This window comes from Dermacentor andersoni, chromosome 2 (assembly GCF_023375885.2).
Source record: "Dermacentor andersoni chromosome 2, qqDerAnde1_hic_scaffold, whole genome shotgun sequence".
Taxonomy (NCBI): domain Eukaryota; kingdom Metazoa; phylum Arthropoda; class Arachnida; order Ixodida; family Ixodidae; genus Dermacentor; species Dermacentor andersoni.
Window position 1 is genome coordinate 158523593 of NC_092815.1, and position 25967 is coordinate 158549559.

General features: G+C 47.7%; 1 protein-coding gene across 6 annotated transcripts in view; it reads right to left on the reverse strand.

The window, feature by feature from the left end:
* The window catches only part of Uggt (UDP-glucose-glycoprotein glucosyltransferase), a 183484-nt gene that overhangs the window by 129145 nt on the left and 28372 nt on the right, over positions 1–25967 (reverse strand). For all 6 annotated transcript variants that reach the window (XM_050187367.2, XM_050187370.3, XM_050187369.3 and 3 more), the window contains exon 4: positions 21869–21999. In XM_050187367.2, the coding sequence (XP_050043324.1) occupies positions 21869–21999 (131 nt within the window). The remainder of the gene's footprint in view (positions 1–21868; positions 22000–25967) is intronic.

Sequence of the window (25967 nt, forward strand, 5' to 3'; positions counted from 1 at the left end):
ACGTGCTTGAAGAAGGGGGCGAGGCAGGCCGGGGAGGAGAGCAGCGCCGGGCAAAGAGGCACCGTCCCCTCCTCGTATCTCTCTCTCTCTGCGCCATCGCAGTCCCATTCGGTCGCCACAGGAGAGGCGCCTCAACACCGCGCGCCGGCCGTCCGTCCGTGTCGCGGCGGCTCGAAATAGACGGACGCATCCGCGGCGGACCTCACTTAGGGGAGATAACGAGCGGCGACGGCCTATATTTACGCCGCGACCACCGCAGCAGCAACAGCGTGCACGCGCTAGCGTAACGTACGCGCTCGCACACAAGCAGTCGTAGCACGCGGCTTTCCCGCGCCGCTCAGCTCTCGCGGACAATGAACCAATGACGGTGCATCTACAACATAGTTACAGCGTCGCAAAGGGGGTTACGTCCGCGGTTATTACGTCAGTGCCCTTCGCGGCCGCTCGCGCGGGCAGGAGAGCCACGCTCGGTGGCGGTGGGGTTGGGGTTGGTGACCCTTCCAGGTGGAGCGTCGGTGTCGCACCGGCGTCTGACACCGAACTGTGAAGCCACGGAAGAAGGAAAAAGGTTGGGAGGGAGCATCGCGCAGGCGCGATTGAAGCCAAACCTGATGGCCCAACACGTGATCGCACGTCCAAGTGGGCCACGGTAGGTTTTAGCGTTCCCGCTGTGGGCAAGGCAGCTGAACAAGCGCGCACCGAAAAAAAAAAGAAAATGACTACTCACATAGCTAATGGGAATTAAAGTCTCGCTACATCTCCATTCTTGCTCCGCTATCTCGACGCGAGAGGTCACGTGTTGGGCCAACATTGTGACTTCACCGAGCGTCCGCTTGCCAAGGCGGCTGCGTGACGTAACGCTGTCTCCTATGTTCTTGCTTCCTCCATGGGTGAAGCCGATGAGCCAGGACACCGGAACTTGCGAGATTGAACGCAACTTCAGGGTGTACGAGTTCGTCAAGCTGCTAGGGCACGCATTTTTTTCCAACTTGGCTCACTAGACGTACATAGTTTTTTTTTTTTAGCTACACGAATTTTTTTAAAGATTTAAAGCCCAATTCTAGCCCTTGATCTAAATTACTGGATGAGGCTGTCATTACTCCTACGAGAAATCAAGACATTCAATTGAATTATTAACGTATTTTCGTTAATGAACGTTAATGAAGTTCGCGAGGCATGTACACTCGGAACGAATTCTCCGGACAGCACCAATTCCGAGATACTTATTTTCAGCGTCGGACGAAATGCGCTGGCGTTCCAGTTACTTTTCTCATGAAACCGCTGTTTATATGCATTGAAACACAAAAGCATGCACCGCGAAATGCGCGAGTGCCCATACGAGAGAGAGAGCGAAAACACACACACACAAACGGAGCTGTTTGCTATTGTTTCTAGCTACGAGCAGTCCCTTAAAGACAACGCCACCAACATAATCCGAAAGAATCCGCCTCCATTCCACCGTGTGAAAAGTGGATGTAAAGCGAAGCTGCTGCCGATGTTAGACAAGCGAAACCCACGTCAGACAAGTACCACCATCCCAAGTGACGTTAGACGACACGTTAGACAGGCACCACCGCCACAGATGACGTACAGCCGTGAGCAATAGTTTGGAGACCACGTCATCAGGAAAAAAAAAAAATAATCAAGCGCAGCTGCGCGGCCTGGAATTGGTTTATTACACTGCAATGGTCAAACAAGCGCACGTAGCGCTGCGAGAAAAAGAGGAAAGAAATCGCGGCACCTTTTCCCAAGCTTTTGTTCGCGACTGTACGTCCCGCGCGCGCGCACGTGTGCGGAAGTGCAGCATATGTCCTCGTTTTTCTGGACCCTCCGCCAAGCGCAAGTGCCTTACTGAACTAAACGAATTCCTAAGGGTATATTGCGCCAGAAAATTCGTGAAGTACGACTTGCACACAAGCTGCAGACATGATGGCTTCGAATTGTCATTAGAATATATATATATATATAAACATAATTCTGTTGCGCGGAAACTCATAGATAAAGCCCCTTTTTCAGTAGACAATGCCCCTTTTTTTAAAGCCCTTTTCCAGTGGACAGAGATGCCCCCCCCCCCCTTTTCTTGAAAACCCTTTTTCAGTAGACAAAGCCTCCCCCCCCCCCCTTTTTTAAAGCTCTTTTCCAGTAGACAAAGCCCTTTTCCAGCTGCCGTTTGAAGTCTGTCTCAGTGGCCGCGGCCCCTAGCAGACGGTACTGTTTCTCGGTGAGCACGAGACCACGAAAAAAAATTTCGACCCAGTAGAGGCTAACAGCTTCCCTGTTAAAAAAAAAAAAAAAAAAACCCACAAAGAGAAGAGAGTGCGAATCAAAATCTTGCGTGCGACGTCTAGCAACCATCGAAAGCAAGCCTTACGCAGAAACAAATGGAGAAATTCTACGAAGTACACGAACGACTGCGCGGCATGCATGCGTCCCACAGCTTGCGTGCAAAGCGATCAGAAGATACCGAAACACACACACGCGCGCGAGTGTGCATTGCAATAGGGACTTTTCGCAAACGCTGTATGCAAACAAGCGGCTCAAGCCTGCAGCTCTAAAAGCAGCAAAGATATGAGCAAAAAAAAAAAAATAATAAATAAATAAAGAAAGGCGGCGCTGCACGTCGTTGGAACTCCTCAACTTAGCACTCGGTCAAACGCACGTACAGTTTCGGGCCACTTGGTGGTGCATATCTGAATACGGTGAAGCGCAACAGACGGGACCAGAGGAAGGCGAGACGGACGGGCAAAAAGGAGCGGACATCCATCTATCCAGAGTGCGCTCGTCGATAGCTCCGGCTGCTCCAAACAAGTTCACGCAGTTAGAGTAACGGCGTGGCGCGATAAGCGGTTTGCCGAAAACCGATCGAATGCGAATCTAACGGTGACGCCGCAGAATCGCTTCCGAATCAATGGCGGTGGCCCCTAATAAAACATACGAAAACGTTTCTGAATGATTTTGCTAATAGCCGACGACTGTACGAAACAAACCTCCTGCGCATACTACATACAGTTGTATTGCCTCGCTTCACATTTGTGGTTCATCGATTCGTGAAGGATAAACGAAGCAAACTTGTTTCAATCCGCATGCAAATGATCACAGATATCATGTCAGCGCGGAGCATCCGAAAACTATCAGCAAGTTATCTGAATTTTATAGAAAAGCAGCTTTGAGCAGTGCATCGCTGGCTGAATATCAATTCGCCATTGGGCACATTTCACGACGCAATATCCTCCTGCGATTGAATAATGAAAGAGGGACGGGTTGAGAAATTAAACACGGACGCCCAGCGTAAAACGTAAACTACACGCATAGAACGTTCTTCCGACGCATTCACGGCGCGGAGTACGCCGCTAGGCGTAGACGCGTAAGCCACGTCCCCATCGCGCATGTGGCTGATACACAGACTGCTATAATAAATTTTCATCGGGGACTGCGCGTAAAACGCGTACAGCATGATTTACCGCGCGCTCATCGCGGAACACAAAAATGGACGCGGTGACGTCGAAAATACGCCCAAAATACGCTCCATGTGGTTGGCGCTGAATGATGAGACGCCGCAAGCCTTTCTATAATTTATATGATGATGCAGTTCTCCGAAGAGCAGCTTGCGAACGAACTGCTTTGTGGTCCCTAATGCTCCTTGAATGTTTTTTTTTTTTTAATAAGGCATACTTCAAAGCGCAGTTTAATCACAAAGTTGTGAATATACCAGCATGTGAAATTTGATGTTATTGCGGTGAGAAAGCTGCACATTATTAGCAAACGATTAGAAAAATATTCCATTCGGTCACAAAAACTGCTGCTCGCTCACCTCTATATAATGCATATACATCCTTGCCTCTTTTGGGTGGATGACAAGTTTCTTTTTTACGAAACTTCCTCCACCTTGCAAGGTTAACGCCAATTAGCCTAAAGCTATGTAACTTGTTTACTTATAAGTTACCCTTCGGCGAAGCCAAACAAAGCTCCGAAGCAACTACGCACAAGACGCGTCCAATTTATCGTTCGAGGACGCGACGTTGGGGGCGATCAGTAGTATGCAAATGAATATGCGACATATTTGTTCTTTACTTGCTTTTGTTTTTCTCTCTCGCTAAGAGGAGGTGTGCGAATGTACTCATCACTAAATCAAGGTGTTTGCAATCTACAATCGGTGTACCACTGATAACAAACAGACTCACTCTACAACAGACTATAACAGTGTTGCCATAAATAGTTTCATATAAAGAACAGAAGCGCACTTGCGAGGCATATACAGTATCTTCACAAAGGCGAACGCGTACGGATGCAACGGCGATATCACTCGGCGGAACACCATAGAGCGCGCCGCATCCCCCCCCCCCCCCTCTTACTCGGGTCTCGTAAATCAAGCTCCAACGCACCTGCACCAATCCCGGCATCGATTTCAACGAAGCCACAATTACCCGAGATTATCCGCTATTAATCGAGGTTACCGCGATTCAGCTCCTGCACACGATTAGAGAACGGCCGTTGAACTTCCCTAGAACGAGTAATGTAAGCAATAGTCGATTGATTCAGATAAGAAGGCGCGGAGCCTTAATTTAAGAGAGAGAGAGAGAGAGAGAGAGAGAGAGAGAGAGAGAGAGAGAGAGATCCTAGTGATTGCTACAGGTGTGTTTGAAAAACGCGGAACTTCGAAATGCGTAACTTATCACAACTTGCCCACCTGGACGGTTTTTTTTTATTACCACCCTCAAGGCCCGACGGGTCGGCTTTCTCTTTTTTGAAATTTTCCATCGTTATACACGCGCTGCATACAGTGAATCACCACTGGCCAAGCTGCAGCCTCACTTCTGCAATATGTGCCGTAAAGTAAATAATTAAGAAGTTAGTCCATTTTTGCTGATTATATGAACATGTATTTCGATTTTATCGAGCTGTAGTAACGTCCGCCTCTTCGAATAATCCAGCTCAACGACAAGGATTACGTTGTCTGCCACAGGCGGTTTTTAAAAATTCCGTAAAGGTTAAAAATATGACCACCCTGTATATAAATAAAGGAAGTTAATGGCGTAAGAAGTTATAAATCTAGACAATTACGCAGAGACCGCACGAGCGATAGACGAAAACGGCCACAAGAAAGGTTATCTTGAAAACGGCACTTCAGATCGCCGGTACTATTTCTAGCGTTTCTGGGCGGCCAAATAGCAAGCGGCGCCTCCAACCCACCCTTTCTGGCCTCGCAGAAAGACTCATCCACGTCCTCATAATAAAATATTAATAACAATAATGTTAATCGGAAGACACCCGCGATTTCTCCGGCTCTGAAGTCATTTTCGGCGACAGAACTCAAGTCCCATAATTATATAACTACGAGGGACGTTCCGAAAGTAAGTTTCGCCATTTACCTTCGCAGGGGAACTTTATTGCAAAAAAGAAAGAGAGAAAAAGAAAGAGAAAAGCACCATGGCATCACGAACTAGGCACCTTGCACTATTTTTCCGCATAGTCGCCACCGGCATTGAGACATTTGTCGTAGCGTGCAAGCAGTTTGAAGAAACCACTCTGGTAAAACTCGGTGCCCTGCCTGCGGTGCAAGGCCTGAGCAGTGAGCTCTTCTTCATAAACGATCTGTAGGCGTTCATGGATGACGGACACACTAGTCCCCCGTACCCATTCATACCGGATAACAGCACGCACTTCCGTTGGCGAGCACGTTGTCAGCACATGTATGTATGCCATCGTGATTTGTACGCGAATAACCTCGGGCATGCCGGTCTGCTGCTATACTCTCTCTTCTTCAGCGCTCTGCGCATGCCTCATATTCCTCCTACGCTGAAGCTTGTTTTGTCTTTGAACTGGCAACGGGCGCGGATTCTTATGGCAATTGTTTGTTTCACCTGGTGTACAGGCTTAAAAAAAAAAGAAGAAAGAACACACACACACGACGAACTTACTTTCGGAACGTCCCTCGTATAACCTACGTAATATAATATGCTAATAACATGACTCGTTATTACTATATGACATTATTATTAATAATATAACATATAGTATAGCTTGAATAATATAACAATGCCTATATAATCGTGCGGCCTTTAAACAGACTCCTATAATTTACCTGCATCGCAATGATGGGAAGACCAATTAAAAGAGGCATACCAAGCCACAACGCTTTGCAGTGATTTGACATCCAAGTGTCACATCATTCGACTCATTACGTTGGAAATGTACTTCCCAACGAACACATTACATTTTCCATCAGCCCCGTGCACGCTCCTTCTTTTTTTCATTTGTCACGTAGCAAGAAACATCTACATGATATCGCAATAGCAAATTTCATTAATTAAAAACGTCTTTAGTTTGGTGCTGTGACAGGGACTTCGCCAGGTCATTCCCAAATTAGCCGTAAAAAGAAAGTAAGAGCAGCAAGGATCCCGAAACAGTTGCGAGCTGCGTGCGTTGATAAAGTTTCGTTCGTGATTCGTGGGTCCCACACCTGATATACTGCGGTCTCTTTGAAAGAACCATTATTTTATAATTATTTAAATAATATCGTTATTTAAAATGGCAATAGCCCCGCCCCCTTTTTGTTACGGATAACAAATTAGTCTTCTTGAGTGCCTTGCCTCAGTATTGGTCATTACAAAATGATGCTAGACAGAAGAAGAAATGAAAAAAAAAAAAAGAAGAAGAAAGAATAAAAGAAACACATGCGAGACATCGCAGTGGTTGGCCCGTCCGGATTCCAACTGCACACTGCCGCGGGGGCACGACCGCGATCCCCAGTGGCGGCAGTCGGCAGGGTCTGGTTTTCCTTCGCGATGTGGCAAGGGTGACGAGAAGGTATTAAAATGAAGTTGCAAGAGTGGGCGGCCCCAGCGGCGTCTTACCGGCTGCAGAGGCGAAGCCAACGCTTGCCTCTCGAAGACTGGCAGTCCTGTGACAGTTCAGGTGTCGTTAGTCCTTTGCGTATAAATGCTACTACAATAGAAGAATAAATGTTCATTGTTTCTGGCTAACATATTGTCCTTGGCCGAGTTTTAACATCGTAATCTTTAACGGAATTTCCCGATTAATGTTGAGGCTTCATCCTAAAACCGGTGACGCAATGAGACGCGTCGAGCAGAAGGCCGCAAGTAAAACCGGTGACGCAATGAGACGCGTCGAGCAGAAGGCCGCAAGACAAAATTAGCCATCTTAAGAGTAAGCTTTAGCTCGGGTGCTCCTATCTGAATACATGTAAAAGGAGAATTCGTTTTTCTCGGCAACCACTGCACAAAATTTGACGGGGTTTGTTGCATTTAGAAGAAAAACTTATAGTCTAGTGACTGTTGGTTTCGAATTTTCGATTTAGGTCGTCAATTTTTTTATTAAAAATTGGCCAAATCGCAAATTTTCAGGAAACGAAACTATCAAGTTTACAACTCCGGAACTCGGCAAGAAAATATGATATCGCAATTCTGTCAATTGTATCTGATAGCACATCTAAAGCGGACAAATTGGACACCTTACACGTGAATCTCAAGAAATTTATTAATATGTAATTACAACTTTTGCAGAACCCTCCTAATCAACGTAATAAATTCACGTAAGATGTAATATGACATATCAAATTTGTCCGCTTTGAATTATCTAATGGATGCCGTTTACAGAACCACGATACCTATTCTTGATGCAGAGCTATTAGTTTGTAAACTTCGTGCTTCTATTTTTTTCAAGCTTCTGAATTTTTGAAAATCTTTTTAACAACATTCAAGCCCTAAATCAAAATTCCGCTTCCAACAGTCACTAGAACTTAACTTTCTCTCTCAAATGCAATAAATTTCATTAAAATCGGTCCAGCAGTTATCTCAGAAAAACGTTCTTTGCGTTTTTACATGTATAGTGAACTCTCACTTGAGTGAACTTCAAGGGACCGAAGGAAATAGTTCACTTAACTGAAAGTTCACTAAGCTGAATATTCACTAGACCAACATAAGACATGGCATACAGAGTCAAAAGTTTGAAGTGCAATTCATAGAGCAAAAGACATGGCATCCATAGTGTTAGAAATGTGTGAAATGGAATTTGTACATATCAATGAAAAACACACCACGTGGGTCGTTTGTGTGCACACGCGGAATCGACGAGACTGGAAAGAAAGAGACGACGACCATGCCACGACTAGCTGGTCGGAAAAAAACACACACCACGTGGTTTGTGGTGTGACAGATCGCCGCTTTGCTCTGGCGGCGTTGTAAGCGCCAGCCATGTTACTTTGTTCATCATAAAGGAGGCGTTGGTTCATCGCCTCCGAGATTACATGCTTGCTCGTTTTGTGCGGGTGATATCGGAGGCCATGCCTCGTTGCCGTTCGTTTTCCGCGCCACCGCTTTGACCCAGGGACGCTGTAGCGCCAGCGACGTTACATTGCCGCTGGAAGGCGGTTTGATGAGGGCGGCCATCGGTTGCGCCTGCAGTGCAGTGCAGTGCAAGCCTTCGTCCTCTGAGCGAGTTCGTTAAACTGAAATATTGACTGTTCCGAAATTCGTTTACGTGAAACATTTTTGCATAGAAGCTATAAAAAAACTGCCGGGGATTTTTAAAAAGTTCGTCATTCTGAAATATTCGATAAACCGACTTTCGCACAACTGAGAGTTTACTGTATTTGAATAGGCCGCAACGGAGTTGGACCCGAGCTAAAGCTTCCTCTTAAAGCCGCACGAAACGAGCATAAAGCGCTTCCCACATCGTACACTACTTGCCAACGTTCCTTTGCGCTTACGATGGCGGTTGTCCGGCCTCACTCTTCTGAGACATCGTCTCCACTCCAAGGGACGATGATGAGGTGGCCGGCCAATCAAGTTTAGAACTTCTAACTGATGTCGCAATATCACGAAGAAGCAAACGTGCTTCTGCACCCTGAAGGCGTTTCAACATGACCTTTCCGTCCCGAGACTGGTGCTCTAATAACTATACGCGGTAAAGGCATCGCGCAAAAGCGCAGTAACGCACATGTGTTTGAACTGTAGCGAAGGAATGAATTGCATACTGAAACGTTTCCAAAGACATCCGGAAGGTGCTCGGATTTTCTGGACAAGAAAAAATGGCCCAAGTGTGAAAGAAACTTCGAAATCCGTGACATCTATATTGACGAGCAGTCGCTGACGCCCTTATCCTCGGGCAATGCAGGATGCTCTAATACTTATAACAACAGAATAAAACCCCTTCATTGCTCTTGTTTATCAGCCGTTTCTGAATACTCGCGGAGGTGTGCCCCTGACCATATGTATACTACAGCGTGTCCTCATTATCGGTCACTTAAGAGTGCGCGGACCGCATGGACAAAGCGCAGCCTGCCCTCGTGGTCACTGAACCGCAAGTTGTAGAACGCCCAACTGCCTTGCCGCGAATAGCGCAGAGAAGCGGTTCCTCTGTCCTCAAAACAAGCGATCCTGCCCGCCCCCCGCCCCCCCGCATGCTATGCCTGCGGCGTTTGTTTGCACTGGCGTGTTTCAACTTTCTTGTCTCTCTCAGCTGCTTATTTTGCTTTCGCGTTACGCTATATACAAACGCGCTGCACCGACCCACGGCGTTGTTTCGACTTCATTACACAGAGTGTCACCATGCACCGACCGTGTCGCGTTGCGGCATTCTCCAGATGTGCTTGCTTTCTCCTTTCCTGTCGTGTCATTTTGACTTTCGTGTTACGCCACCCGACACCACAACCGAGCCACTCGAGTGTGTCACACTCAGCGGCGAAAGCCGCTGAAAGATCAAAGCGGTAATGGCGCGGGCGGCATAGCTGCAATCGACGCAATAGAGAGTCTTAACCCCGTATTATGAAGCGATTCTCGACTCGAATTTCTTCATTTACTCCATGATGATGATGATGATGATTTATTGGCATCCCCTTTGAAACAGGGCAGTGACAAATAGTCACCTAGCCTGCTTGAGTTAATCAGGTATGCTATACATGTTTTTAAATGCGAAGCATTTCTTGGCGAACATTTGCCACTTCTTTTTCGGAGCGTGAAAGAAGCCCGCGAATACACGCAAAGTGTATCGAGCGGCCAGTCGGGCGGCAATTTTGCGTGCATTTGCAGGCTGCTTTCACGCTCGGAAAAAACACTTTTATGTAGCACGCATTGCGCAACAGAAACCGGTATCGGGAGTTTTTCATGTCACTCTACAATATTCTCAATGACACTTTTCATCTAACTATAATATTTGAGAAGTTCATTAATCAATTAAGACTAGTTAATTATTAGGCGGAATGAAAAAAAAATACTTTGAGTATCTCCAAGCGACGGCAAACAACATTATCTTGGTTCTGTCCAGCTACGCGACATTCGCTTATTTTAAAACTCTGGAGCTGGGACACCCTGCATATACACGTTCAGTTACGCTGTGCTTGGTTGCCAACTTTCTAGACCGCTTCTTCCCTTCGGTGTCCATGCTTTTCAGGTACAGATGCTTGAGCCCCCACACACACACTTCAGCCCCGCCATTTAGTTTCATCCATGTTCCCGAGTCTTTCCTCAAAACTAATTTTGCCCTAAGCTTCTCTGACTTCGAACGAGGCCCAACCCATGTCACGCTGCATTGCCTGATTTGTGGTTTTACCGTGGCCTCCCAAAGCCAACCGGCCTACCGATGTTTGGTTAACTTCCAACGCCGACAATATACCTGATGTTACAAGCGCAGAATGGCATTCGGAACGTTAGCGCTGGCACCATTACCCCTTTCCAGATTCCACGCGCCACCCCTTATTTACTGTAGACCCACAGAGTTAAGCCCAGCACCGACCCTCGACTGAAGAAGATGCCATAGGCTTCTCGAGTACTGACGTGTGGTGCCATTGAAAGGCAGTGACCACTCCTGCCGGGGGGGTGGCGCCTCCATCCACTTTCTCGAAAGCTTGGTGGCACAATTAACCCACCGCCTCGTTCCGAAGGGGACGCTCATAACATCCATCCATCCATCCATCGAGTCGAGGTGGAGTGTTGAGCGGAGGAACGTTCTAGAATACGGGGGTTACAGCATCATTGTAGCGCCCTTCATCGTCAACGCATCACCAGCACTAAGGCTGCGGCATCACGTGCTAAGTGAAAACCTAACCACCTTTACTGCTAGGCGATGCTTGTGCAGTGTAGTCCTATAGCAGCGTCAAAACAAAACATCCGATTTCAATAATAACGACGAAATATTCCCAATGCTTTCTCCTCAGCGTGAGATGAGACTACGCGATGATGGAGTTTGCCGTTTATTTGTTACTGCTAGGGCGGAGAGCCAGTAACAAGCGCGAATCGGGATCGAAGCGGGCGGTCTGGGCTGCACGGGTAGCGCTGCCACGTTGCTGCGTAACCGCGGTTAGGGCGGCTATTAAAGTTACCGGTGGTAACCGCCACAGTAGCTCGCAGTATACGACGAGCGTGCGCAAAGGGCCTAATATCTTACGTACCGCTGTAATGTATCGCGTGTTGAGCAAAAAATAAAGCTCCCTAATCCCGTCAGTATAGTAAGGCAGTTGAGCCCGAAACTATATAGTGCTGCGCAATAAATTATATTGCCCGTGTACACCTCGTTCCTTCGGCAGTGCTGCAAGTCACTTGTGAGATATGGTATAGAAGACAGCTTTAGTCACGTCGAATTATCGCACGAGAGCACACTCCGCCTTGGGGCATCAGCCTTTCCATTTCGTAGAACGCAGAAGGCGGATATACGCAGTGTATAACCGAAATTACCGTACTGCGCTTCCGTGTACAACACACTACAGAACCGCTAAAGCTCTCTCTATTAGAGAGCTTTAGCCGTGCACGTTTGCACGTAAGCCGCATAAGCCTTAGCTTTCTACACCATGAACAGCAGGACGAAATTACTATATACCGTACGATCCCGGACGTATATCTTTAATCTTTAATTTCAATGCATAAGCAGACCTACCTCAAGGAATGCGTTACACAAGGGGTGGGAATTTACGCACCGCTAAAACGACAGAGGTTCAAGCACAAGGCTGCGTACATGCACCAGCAGATTTCATTGCCGAACGCGTATTGACAACGATCGCGGCGGAGAAGGTTCATTCCACGTGCACGGCTGAAAAAGTTGCGGAATACGAGCTCGCGGACGATCAACTTGAAGGGAACTGACGCGATGCGGCTTCCAATTATGCGAGTGAAGCGGTTGCGACATTTAAGGTCAGCGAACTACACTTCGGCACGTCTGACCGCCGTCGGGAGGCGACGATTAAACGACATGCCGTCACAAAGACCTAACGATACGTCATATATGCTTAACCACAGGTGTGATCAGGAACGCGCTTAGACTCCAGCCTTCGTATTCCTTGACCTCGCCGGGCGGGAAGCCGGCCGCGCCGCCCCTTACTTCTATAATAATTCGCGATTCCTGGGCTATAAACCAATAATCAGGCGCACATCCGGCGTCTGCTCGAATGTATACTGTCGTTAGAGGAGAGATTCATTTTTCAAGCAGCTCCGTATATCGGAGCATGTCGCTGGCGGCACTGCATCTACGTCTGCTCCCAAGTCAGCTGATTAAAAAAGGAGCATGGTGTAAACCTGGACTCCAGTTGCTTAACAGTATGTATTTTTTTTTTCTTCTCCGAGGCACAGTCACATAAGGAAGGTGACGAAGGACACACAACATTCGCTTCCACTGCACACTCGTGCCGCACATATCGCTGGCGCACGCGGCTCGGGTTACGAATGAGCAGCACATATGCCATATGCTCAAACGGCACATTTTTTTTTTTTACGTTTTACGTCTACGTAGGCGTTCCCGTTAATTCTATGCTCCCCTGCCCCATTCTCTACATTCCCGGATTCTCACCAACCAACGTAACATCGCCGACAGGCACACGCGTCCGCCGCATTTACGCGCAGCTGGAACTTCTTAATTTAGCTCTCGCCGCACGGCAGCTGGCGTTCGTTTATAGGACTATAGTATATACCGAAACTCGGACAGCGTCTCTGACACAGACACGTACGACTCCTATTATTCCCATACACTCGCCATCGCTCACGGCATGTCAAGCACCGCTCGTTCAGTTTAAGGAACACTAAACCAAAACAGTCGATCAGTTTAGACTGATAAATTATTGTTTCAGAACTCTACGGTCGCTAATTTCACGTTAACGGGTGTTGATCATACGAGTGGAAAATGAAGGTCAAAGTACCGTTTTCCTTTTTTTTTAATTTCGCGCAAAAGCCTCAATGCCGGTAAGTCAGCGTACGACCCGGATTTCAAAGTATTTTCTCTTATTTGGACCGAGTTGGCTTAGCGAAAGTTCCTGAAAACTTGCCATGTTGAGCCCTTGATTGGCTCCTGTAGAACACAATGCAGTCCACATTTACCGATAAAAAATTAACTAGGCCATACGGCAGACGCCGTCAAAATCTATGGAGTCACGTGTACAGCTGGTACGGGAACTCCAAGTCGGCGTCGCCACCCGTCTCTCAGTTTCGAGCCTTTTCTCTTTAATTTCGCTTTATCATTTTGCTCTTTAGTGTTCCTTTAACAACAACAAAGCACCGATCTTCCAAGTTTATGTTGAAGGAAGGGACAATTCACAATAACGAAAATCGTCAAGCACATTCAAAACAAACCAAGCAAATAACTGACCACATCAGCAGCGGCATCCTCACAGACACACACAAATGAATCACAACTCAATAACGCAGATGCCGCACTAAACGAGTGTCTGAGAAACCATGCGCAAAACAGTATATGCCAAGTTACGGCTTATACACGGTGCTTTTTTTTTTTTAGACAATCCAGATTTTTTTAAATAAAAAAAGTTATGACCGTGCGACAGCTGTCGTCTTCGCATGCTAGCTATACGGCGAGGCGGAAATAATTCGGGGAACACCCTGCACATAAAATTTCACACTAACCGAAGCAAACGCTTCATTTTAGACTGGAACTATTGCATGCTGTCTTTTTTTAGACGTACTCAATGCTGGCTCTCCACGCACGTATAGTCGCCTTCAATTTCGCGGAGATACACTATCTGACCGTCGCAACGGGCAATTAAATCTGCCCGTACGAAAGCGTTTAATTTTAAAGCGAATATTTTACTAACCTCGTCGAGCCGAGTTTCGCCGTCGCCGCGAATTTGACCTTCATTTGACCGCAGCTGCGCCGTAGCCTTGGCAACCCATCACGTGACTCGCCGCTGCGTGCGCTAGCCGCCGTCTGACCACGTGTCTCGCCTTGCGCCTGGCTAAGAGGAGCCCAGGGGTGAAACACCGCATGGCTGCCCTGGGCTGTTTTTAATGCGGACGCTCTTTCGACGCTAGCGCCAGGTCCCCTTCAGTTACGGCCCCAGGTGGAGGGCGATACCTTGTCAAAATGGCGGCGCACGCGATTTTTTCATTTCACTTGCTTCGGAGAGTGCCCAAGAACAGCTCTACGCCTTAGTATTGGCGTTATTCAACGCGAGCGAGAAAAGGTGTGGCACGTTTATGGCGCCAATCGATCCAGCCGGAACGAGCATCCTGTTATGTGCGTGGCGCCTTCCCTTGCGAAAGAGCACTGCTCAGTTCAGAGTCGTAACTATAGCGCAAGCGCGGTTATAGGATTGCGCCGCACCCCCACCGGGAGATATTTCGCTGCGCTTATATTTACGACGCTGAAGAGCCCCGAAACTTTACTTTCCTAATTATTACCTTAATAATTACAACCGGCACTGGCGAAATATTGCGGTATTTGGTGCTGGAAAAACAAAAGAAGCGCGACTTCATTATGAGAGCAATAACCCGTCTATATATATATATATATATATATATATATATACATGCTATTAGCTGAAGGTAAAACAAATACAAGTACGTGAAAGTTGTTATTAAGCGTCTCGCCTGTCTGGCGGTTTGTTACGCTGTGTGATGGTGGCGTTAATGCAACATTGATACGTATATGTAGTTTCTATCATTATGTTGGATAAAGATTTATGCGCTATCTCATGGCGCATATGTAAACGTGCAGACAGCAAGTTACAAAAAATTATGACCTTAACCCCCCCCCCCCCCCCCCCCCTTGATTTGTTTTTCGCGAATATGGACAGATGCTCACCAGTTTGCAGTCGTATGGTGTGCTTGACGAGCTACAGGAATATTAAGGTGACGTCACTACCCGTTCTTCGTTTTACGGCATACAAAGCCTCCTCTACAGGTAACGTCTACGTGCATTATTTAGCATTCCATAAAAGTTGTGAACATTTTCTTTATTGTGATGCGATGGAAAGTTGGCATCTAACAGAAAGTAGTGAACCTACAAAGAGATCCTCCTGTATGGTATCCCCACTACCCCCCCAACAAAGTTTCGAAGTGGAATCAAAATTTGATCCGTTCAAGGAATCGAGCCTGAGCCTTCACAGCGGCCGGCGGTCGTCCTGCCAACTGAGCTAACCATGCATGGCAACAAACCAGTTACCCGCTCAAAGGCACGTTAATGCAGCACAACCTTAATTGTCTTACGAATAAACAATCACCCTATCTTGGCCAGGCGCCGACACAATCTATACATGACGTCAAAGGCAAGCTCCGCCACTCCGTCTGTCGTGGCGCATCAAGTCCTCGCTCCGCGTAAACGTGACATAATCTGCATTGCTATCGGGGTATGCCATCGAACAACCTGTAACTCGAAGTTCATTATTATTCAGTGTCCCTTCGGCGATTAGCCGCATAAGATACAGGAAGCGCTGCTCCCCGACTTCCCTTCGGGCCACCAAGCGGCTGCAAGCGTTGGCACGAATCGCGCATATTCAAACGCTCGCGCTGATCACGCCCTCCGCGAGCAATCTTCTACCCGTGCCAGCTCTATAGCGTCGCCCGTGCACCGCATTAAACGTACGCGCTTTCGTTTCCTTATACGCATGGCTCAACAGCTGCACTGCAAAACGGTTCCTGCGCCGCGCTGGCGGAGGTTCTATGAACGGCCGAGTTGGTGACGTTCTCCCCAAACCTGTACCGAGCGCTTCCTCCACGTGTTACAGTGCAGCTCGTTTCTCCTTGCCCTTACCTTTTTTTTTTTCTCGATCATTTGCGCATGACAAGTTCTCCCGAGACGGCGTGCACATAACTTATAACCGGAACGCGCCGCAGCGGCTCCAACAAATGCAAGCAAAATAACGTACGTAGCTCATAAAATGGAGACAATACAAGGACGGCGGATATGCGGCGCAGCTCGCTTCACCCAATAACCCTCGCCCACGCAACCTAGAGTTATTCATTCCTGCCTCCTGCTCCTGCTCTTTAAGGGGAGCGAAAGAGGAGGTGAGGGAGGGGGAGACTTCCCAAAATTTCCTTCTGCCCTCCCATCGCCCACCAGTTATGACCAGTGACCAGTCATGAAGCGACTTCTACACACCCAACGAAAATGCAGAATCACGCTCTGCAATGCCCCATGCGCCCCCCCCCCCCCCCTCCCCTCCTACGGAAATATCCTGGCGCCGCCTCTGATCAATTCATACGTTCACTAATTAATTCATCCCTTCCATCCTGCCTTTCTTCCTTCCTGTTTTGTTTAAATTCGAAGCATTTTTGGCGAACATTTGCCACATTGACAGTACCTATCTAGCTATCCGCCTACGTCTTGGTGTTCTCATGGTCGTTTGGTTAACTTGATATGTATCAAAATTGGCATGACAAGAGTGCATGACGAACATAAATGACCGGTCATGACATGAATATCATGACATGCGTGTCGTGTAGGTCACGAAACAGCCGCCTACATCTTGGTGCTCTCATGGTCGTTTCGTCAACTCGGTAGGCTCCCCGCCATACTGCTTCCCATAACTACGATTCCCACAGGGCGTGGTATCTGCCGGATTTTCTTTTACTCTTTTCGTTTTCCCTCTTCCCACCCAGCTGCGGGCGCTGACGTGTCTTCGGCAGCTCCGAGCTAGGCGTCTGGACACCTGACTCGTCGGGAGCGCTTGCACACAGCCTGCGATTCCCACGGCGCCTTACACGAGCCGCGGGCTATGCTGGAAGAGACAGCTATAGCATAGCGCGCCCGTGTGTCATCCGTCGGCCCGCGCCGTCGTCGAACGAATCCCAGCGTCGAGGGTCGACACAGCCTGCGCCCCAGCGAGAGACTGCAGCTGATAGAGGCAGCTGCGGCAGCGCGCGCGGGGAAAGCTCTCGGGAACCGAAAGCCCGACGCAATTCCGAGTGGCGCGCAGCTCAAACAGTATAAGGTGTTCCTCCACAGCGCGTAGGCGCGCAGCTGTTCTAGTCTATTCTGGCGCATTACAATACAGGATGGATCAACACGAAACGCAACGGCTGTTAGGTATGCAAGCAACGAATGACTGCTGGATATGTACGACTTCAGACCTCACTCTCTAACACACCCGCAATAGTAGATCTCCTGTCGATGAATCTGTCCCTTCGCATTTATTTTTCTCGGCTTCTGCACTCACGAACAAACGAAACTGGCGGGTTCTGAATGCGCGTCGGGTGCCTCGCTACACAGTGGACCCCGGCGTAATCGTATACCGCGCAGCGCTACATGCGCTACATCTCGCGAGGCTGCGGTCGACCATGATGCGCCATAACGACGCCGAGTCTCTGGAGTCGCTCGAGTGTCGGCTCTCATCAACAAACACCGTCATTCAACATGCACACACAAAAAAAGAAAGAAATGACTCAAACAGGCTTTCTCTCTCTTATGTACCGAGGCGCAACGCCGGTGGAAAGGTGCCTCGTCAAAACAGCCCGATTATATAGCTCGGCGCGGCTGATCATACTGATTATTCGTCGACCGTCTCGCTCCGTTTCGACCTTTACATACGAGAGAGAATGATGCGGACAAGAAAAGATAAATAAAAGAAGCAAGCTGCGAATTAAGCAGCGAGCGCCCTAGCTGCCTCGCCACCCGAAGCGATCGCTGCAGCATTAAAACTTCCTCAATCATACAGATGCCTAAACAAAGAGACAAGAAGACGGCCAGACACACGTCCAACGCACATTCATCTGCGGCAGGTTACGCAAAGCCAAGTGCGCATCGAGTGCACCCTAATAGCCTCACAGCAAACACACAGAGAGACAAAGCGCGCACAAGCCAATTAAGTTGACATAAAGAAAAAGCGGCACAGCTGCGTCCTATGCTCACAGTTTGGGCAGCCTTACGGATTTTCGCGAAGGTCGCGCGCTCGGCGCACGCCATGCATGTGCAGTGACAACGGGCGATTTACCCTTCGCGTGGAGCCCTCGTTAATGAACGCACTGGTCGCGCGTAGCGAGGAATCGCCGGCATAGTATACGCCCCCCCCCCCCCCCCTCCTCCTCCAGTTTCCAGTGGGCCGTTCGAGCCGATGCCGCAGCTGACCTTGACGAAGACGCCCTGAGGTAACCGCATATATACCCTCGTACGATCGAGTGCGCAGCATGATATACGCTGAACTGCTCGCACAGCCATCGTTATACGGCAAGGTATATGTTACCTATACGTATACGCATGGCGTACGCCACCCCAATGTCAACACGATTTTCGGCGCGCGCGCACACACGCACACACACACACACACACACATACACGCACGCACGCACGCACGCACACACGCACGCGCACACACACACACACACACACACACGCACGCACGCACGCACGCACGCACGCACGCACGCACGCACGCACGCACGCACGCACGCACGCGCACACGCACACACACACACACACACACACACACACACACACACACACACACACACACACACACACACACACACACACACACGAGTTGCGGCAGACCATCACCCACCGCGGTGACTCAGAGCGAATGAATTGGGTTATGCTGGTCAACTCGAGGTCGCGGGTTGGGTTCGTGGCTGCGGCGTCCCGATGAGGATGCGATAAAGAAACGAAAAGTCCCGGATGGGGGGGGGGGGGGGGGGGTTTCCCTTGATCCCTTCGGAAAGTCGCTTACGGCAGCAAGGAACGTGACGGCCGTGACATGACCGCGCTGCGCAACGTCCGCACCAGGCCTCGCCGACATGATCATCGACATCGTGCTTGTACAGTGAATATTTAAGAATCATCGTTCTGAGAGAGCGCACAGCCGTCCCTTTCTTCCACGGCTTAATGCGTAGGTTCCCTGCTGCGTATAACGAATGCTTTACAGAAACGACGTTCGTTGGTTGGCGCTGTTGTAGGCTTTATATATATATATATATATATATATATATATATATATATATATATATATATATATATATATATATATATATGTACACGATATTGCCTTGCTTTGTAACTCAGGGGACCAATTGCAATGCATGCTCACTGACCTGGAGAGGCAAAGCAGAAGGGTGGGTCTAAAAATGAATCTGCAGAAAGCTGAAGAAATGTTAACAGTCTCGGAAGAGAACAGCAGTTTACGATAGGTAGCGAGGCACTGGAAGTGGTAAGGGAATACTACATCTACTTAGGGCAGGTAGCGACCACGGATCCGGATCATGAGACTGAAAAAATCGGAAGAATAAGAATGGGCTGGGGTGCGTTTGGCAGGCATTCTCAGATCATGAACAGCAGGTTGCCATTATCCCTCAAGAGGAAAGTGTATAACAGCTGTGTCTTAGCAGTACGGGGCACAAACCTGGAGGCTTACGAAAAGGGTTCTACTTAAATTGAGGACGACGCAACGAGCTATGCAAAGAAGAATGATGGTAGTATCGTTGATGGATAAGAAAAGAGCAGATTGGGTGAGGGAACAAACGCGAGTTAATGAGTTGAAATCAAGAAAAAGAAATGGGCATTGGCGGGACATGTAATGAGGAGGGAATATAACCGATGGTCATTAAGGGTTACGGACTGGATTCCAAGGGAAGGGAAGCGTAGCAGGGGGCGGTAGAAAGTTAGGTGGGCGGATGAGATAAAGAAGTTTGCAGGGACAACATGGCCACAATTAGTATATGACCGGGGTAGTTGGAGAAGTATGGGAGAGGCCTTTGCCCTGCAGTGGGCGTAACCAGGCTGATTATATATATATATATATATATATATATATATATATATATATATATATATATATATATATATATATATATAGCTCGTCTGGCCGGTCGGACCGCTGGGCACTGCGCCTTCAGGAGTATAGCTCTTCCGTTCCCCACAAGAGCACAATGTCGCACGAATGCTGCCTGCCTATCCCGTCTTCCTTCGTCACACACTAAAGAGGATGACTTCGACGACTATCTAGTTTTTATCTCCTGCGGGTTATCTTCTGCGATCTCATGTAGTCCTTTTTCTCTGGTTGCAAAAAAAGCCCGCGAAATATGAAAAAAAAAAGACACATGACGGAGCGCTTGCGCAGTGGTATTGTGCTGCTCTCAAGCGTGCGTTCAGTGATCAAGGTCGGCTCTCGTCGGATGACGGCGAAAATGCATGCTGCTGGCTGAGCACTGCCAATGAGATATAGAACGCCCTGCCGATTCCTCGTCGCCAGTCGCGATGTAGCCGAGCTTGTTTACCGAACGCACGCTTGAGAACAGCACAACACTGCGCAAACGCTTCGCCACGTGTTTTTTTTTCTTTTTCTTTTCATATTTTCCGGGCTTTCTTTGCAACCCTGAAAAAAGGACTACATGAGACGTATCGTAAAAGAAACAACTCGATCGGCGGTTCCTGAAGGTGCTCTACAAATCTGCTTATTATACTTGGGGTCCTCAGTCAATAATTAAAAAAGTTGGGTAATTAAACTTAGCTAATTGGTGAGTTATCGGGAGAACAAAAAATTGTCTGAGTTACCATAGGCTATTGCGAATAGTATGCGTTCGGTTCAATTCACTTCCGACTCGCCTTTCACTTTTAAATTCTTGGCTCAACTTACGTGGGACACCCTGTATATATACATATACTGTCACACAAGTACACACGACACGCAAAGCAGGAAACTCGCGTCGGACACACGATCGACGCTCTCCAGCCTCCGAATGGCGCAACGAGGCGCAACAAAGCTGCAGCGTAAGTGGTCAGCGAGCACGCGTCTAACCGTGACCGAACATGTGGTGCAATGAGGGAAGCGAAGTTCGTAACCAACCCGTGCAGGGCCGACCTCATCCGCGTCATTACACAGCCGAAGGAGAGGACTCTCTCTGCGGCCTCGGCCTTATGCCCGCGCCAGTGCTGCACAGTAAAGCGGTCGCGTCGTGTTTCATCGCGAACGCAGAGAAGGGCCACCGGGTAGAATGAGAACATGTGGCAAACACCAAAAGACTCGCCCGGGCGAAGGCGGGATACTCGCCTTCCGCCGAGGCCGAAACGTGGACCGAAGGAAGAAACGGTTCATGTCGCAGCACGTAAGCTTCCATAAGCATGATTCCATTCCGGGACCAGAGAAGAAGAAAAAAAAAGGAAACTACCACTTGGTTGATGTGGTGGTCCTGCTAGGGCCTTCCGTTTCGAGGTCAAACAACATGGTGGCGGAACCATCAGCATTCTGCAGCACCGCGGTGTCTATTAAGGCGTGAAAGAACACGACAGGTCAAGCTGAAGCGCCTGACTTATATACGCCCACGTCAACCTTTCGGTATCCCGGAGCCATATCGCCACTACGGCTTGCCAGTTCAAGACACCATGGCCACGGCTGCTCCCGCTTTTGGTAGCCTGTCGCGATCTTGGCCGAGTACACATCTGGGCCGGCATAACGTCAGGATTCCTTTCGCTCGATTCTATTCCTTAAAGATCACGGCCGGCCTACACAGCTGATAGCATGGATGGAGCGCCGCTAGCACCACTGAAGAAGTGGAAATACGGAAATAGATTGAGAATGTAAATGCTACATTATCCCAGCCTTGCTTAGACCAGGGTCCAGATGCCTCGCAACTAGTAGCGTGACTTCGATTACGGTGCGAAAGAAAATGTCAACCGCAAGTTCCTTGGTGAATTTCCGGCGTCTTACCTGCTGGAAGGTCTCGACGGCCGGCGAGTGGGCCCGCAGAGACAGCGACAGCTTCAGCAGTGCCAGCTTGGCCGGCGACAAGTGCTTGGTGGCCACCTCGAGCACGGTTTCGTACTGCGCCTTTGGCGTGCCTGCACGATAACGTGGGAAACAGATCCGGGAGATTCGCGGCGGTTCTTGCTCAAGCGCTACACAGCAAAAGGAATGGCAGTGGACGTAAAACTCCAAAGAAATGCAGTAGTGCTCGCACAGTTTCACATAACAGAGGAGCTCAAAGGAACGAAATCGGAAGGCAAAAATTTATTTGGGACTGGGCATGCAAGACATATGGGTGCACAGCATATGCATGAGATAAGACTAATTCTTGGCTTGCAGTACATGCTTAGGAATGTAATAACGTCCATCTTTCATGTCACATTTTACATTCGGAAAGCCATTGTGAAATGCTGCACAGTCAATTAAAGAAAATAATTATAAACAACTGCCTCATCAATGGCCTCAGAAGCACAATGTCTGGCTGCAAAAAGGGGCAGATGGAACGACAGAGGCAGGTACGTTCCGAGAGGATGAAATACTTCACTACCCACGTCCCTCCTATTTTTCGCTGGCACATATACCATATATTCGCAGTCATTAGCCAACATGGAGTTCCAGCTCTGCGCAAGTGCATTGTGATATAGGATGTGAATGGGACACAACACATGTATGAATATTGCAAATCAGTTCTGCGGGATTCCGCAAGGTGGAGGAAGGCTGATGAAAGTGAAAATTACCATCCACCCAAATGTAGCATGAACCTACAAAGAAAACCCCTAAGGGTTTCTCAGAAAGAAACCTTTGCAAATGAGCAAAAATTTTTCCCAGACGAGGCCATCTTTTTTCTCAACTGCAAAGCTTTCTTTCTGAGAAACCTGTATGGGTTTCCTTCGTAGCTTCATGCTACATTCGGGTGGATGACAATTTTCACTTTAACTTTCACATGTCTGAAGTTACTTCTGATGGGCAACGACAGCCTGTGTGGTTTTTCGCAAACAGGTTACATTCCATGGCAAACTGTGACATGAGAATGGAGCCCTCACAAGCATCATGTATCAAACAGCACCAAACAGGTGTTGCACTTCCCCACCCTTTTGTCCCAGTGAATGCTCCTATAGATAAGCAGAATGCACCTGCTCAGTGCCAGACTGTAGCTTGCAAATTGTACCCAAAATAAATAATGCAGAGAAAAAAATCAAATTCACATTGTGCGATTTCAGCCTACTACATTACTGTCAGGCATAACGAAAGAAAAGGACAAAGAAAAACTTCCTGGGGATTCTTTCCACTTCCAAGAAAAAGTTAGCTGAACAGAATCCAAGAGTGGAGCAAGCATATGAAGTCACTGTTGCAGCTCAACGTGAACAAGGCTGAAGAAACAGATGCAACAGTCGCAGAGGTTTATATTGTAAACATTAGTGAATAAAACTTTTAGAACGAAGCAGCCTGCACTGATTCTTCTGTTGATGTCCTTGGTGCTGCTATTGCTCTGGTAGCAGTTTTTACAGTGGCCACCTAGGCTTCCGGTCATCCTGACCGCACCAACTTCCAACACCACTGGGCACATGGCAAGGCATCAAGTGCAGCATAAAGTCAAAATGCTCCACAAAAACATGCAAAACCAGCGGAAAGTTGGCCACTGCTCCCTACCCTACATTAGACCAACAAATTCCTTTATTTCCTTTCTTGTTGCGCCTACTCTCACAGTGAACACTCCGGTTCTAACCCGAGTTCACATTACAAGACTCGCCTAACAATGGGGGAATGAATGCATCATGTGTCATGTCTGTTCAACAAGCGACAAAAATTCAGCAGCAGTGGGTGAACTAGGGAAGCCTCAGCCCAGAATCAACGTTTTAACAATGCAACTTCTCTTCCTCGGCGTTGCTCTGACAAAAACATATTTTATAATATGTTTGCTCTGGGCTGAAGCCTTTCCTTGTTTGTCCAAAGTTGGTCAATTCAACTCTCCATCTTTCTATAACCCTTCCGTCTTGCTTTGAACAGACAATCGAAGCATAGATATATACAATGCAATGCCAATGAAGACGTCTGGGATAAATAGACACGATGTAAACCTTCATGCACCAAAGAGAAAGTGATTTTATCCATGTGCCACTGCCCTTGAGTTGCAGCTGCTTTCTGTAAAAAAAGTGTTACAACAGAGGGCCACACACCAATACAAGGACATTCCAGCACACAACGGAATGAGCAATATCTGGCGACAACACAACAAAATGACAGATAACTGAAACATAAACACTCCAAATGCACTGCACAAGCTATATATAGGCTACATTCCCAGAACGACCTCAAGAAAGAGAGAGAGAAACCAGAAGCAACAGCCGTCACCCAAGATAAGTCCATCTTGAGGACTAAGCGTGTAGAGGGCAGTGTCTGGATAGATGCACACCTTCAGAGGTCCAGAAGAAAACAGTGTGCTTCAGCAACTTGTGAAAAGGCAAGGACAAAACACACATGAGCCAGCGCCTGCTTCCTTTCGAGGATTGAGTGTTTTCACACTTAATCCTCGAGGGGAAGGTGATACGTTGGTGCCAAAAACGGGATTGGCACTGCATGTGTTAGGGACACAGCAAGACACTACGAAGCTAAGACAGTGGACGGCAAGAAATGAGCAAACACGGAACACGACGCACAGAGCCGTTGATGTTGTTGCCCCATCAAAGCAAACTGCAGAAGCGCAAGTCCCGGACATGTAACTGCTGTGCAAAACCGTCGACACAAGTGCTGCTTAAAAGCCACTGCTTCTGCTTATTTGCGGCATTGAGAGCAAGTGCTGAGAGGGGGCTGAATACCATGCACCAAAGGATAACTGCAGCTGTCATGCTTGGCTGCTTTGCCGGGGCATTATTCAGCATTGTTCATTATTGGTTTAGAGGGGACACAAATTAACCCGACAGATCCAGTGAAAGAAAGAATGACAATAATAAAAACAATAAATAGCATGCATACTCATGCAGTTAAGAATATGCACTGGGCCTCTGTCAATTCATTGTTGGTTCATTCAATTTCTATTTTCATTCCAAAGTGTACAAAAGTCCAATAAAGCGCAATAATGTTTTTTCCTCTTCTTTATAATCAAGGTTTGATAATTTAAACAAATTTTTTACGTCTTGCAAAACAAACTAATGGAAGTATAACTATAGCTGCCTCCATAGAAGCTTTTCAGCCATCCTGCAAGAAAGCATATGCACTGTTGCATTTTTAAGGTGAAAGGCTTCAGTGGCTCATTGCAATGGCTCATACCCGAAAAAAGTGGCCTCTCTAGTCCAGTGATGCAAAAAATATCATCAGGAATGGCTCATGTTTCCCGTAAGCAAGCAAAGATGCAATGGCTGAATATGAATGAAAAAACAAAAGAAAGAGCAAAAGAACAAAACAAGAAAGAAAGAAATATGGAAGGAGACAGAGAACGAAAGAAAGAATGAAAGAACCTTTAGGTAGAGCATTAGGTGCTTGCATGTGTCGATGAGGTCAACCTAGAGCACCATATGTTTACTCCACACTACAGCTCGTTATGTCTTGCAAGAAGCCTGACCCCTCTGATCATATAACTCAATGCATTACCACATGTGCAGCAGGCTTTCACCTTCACATGTTACATGATTGTAACATGCTGCGGAACTTTCTTTTGTGCTTCTTGGATAACAACCAAACACAAGGAAATATATCAAGGAGTCCAACTTCTTTGAACATGTGCACAATTTTTCTAGTAGCACATACAAAGTTAGTCAATGGAACCAGAAGCGAATATCTTTTTATGTGGTCTTTTCATGGCTGGTCAGTGAAATGCAAACTGCCAATTGGGCAGGTGCTTCAGCCAATGAATGCCATGAAGGATCCGAATACTAAGTTGTTTTGCTTCTTCCTCCCAATTATTACACTGGTCTTAGTATCAGCCACCTTGTACCATTAACTTGACTAGCCCAATGCCCTTCTTTGCTTTTCTGTATGCCTGAGTGGCCTGCAGAGATGCCATAGACGAGAAAGTGTTGCACAGCCTATGCACTAGGTCAGCCCTTGAACTTTTGCTCATAACTCC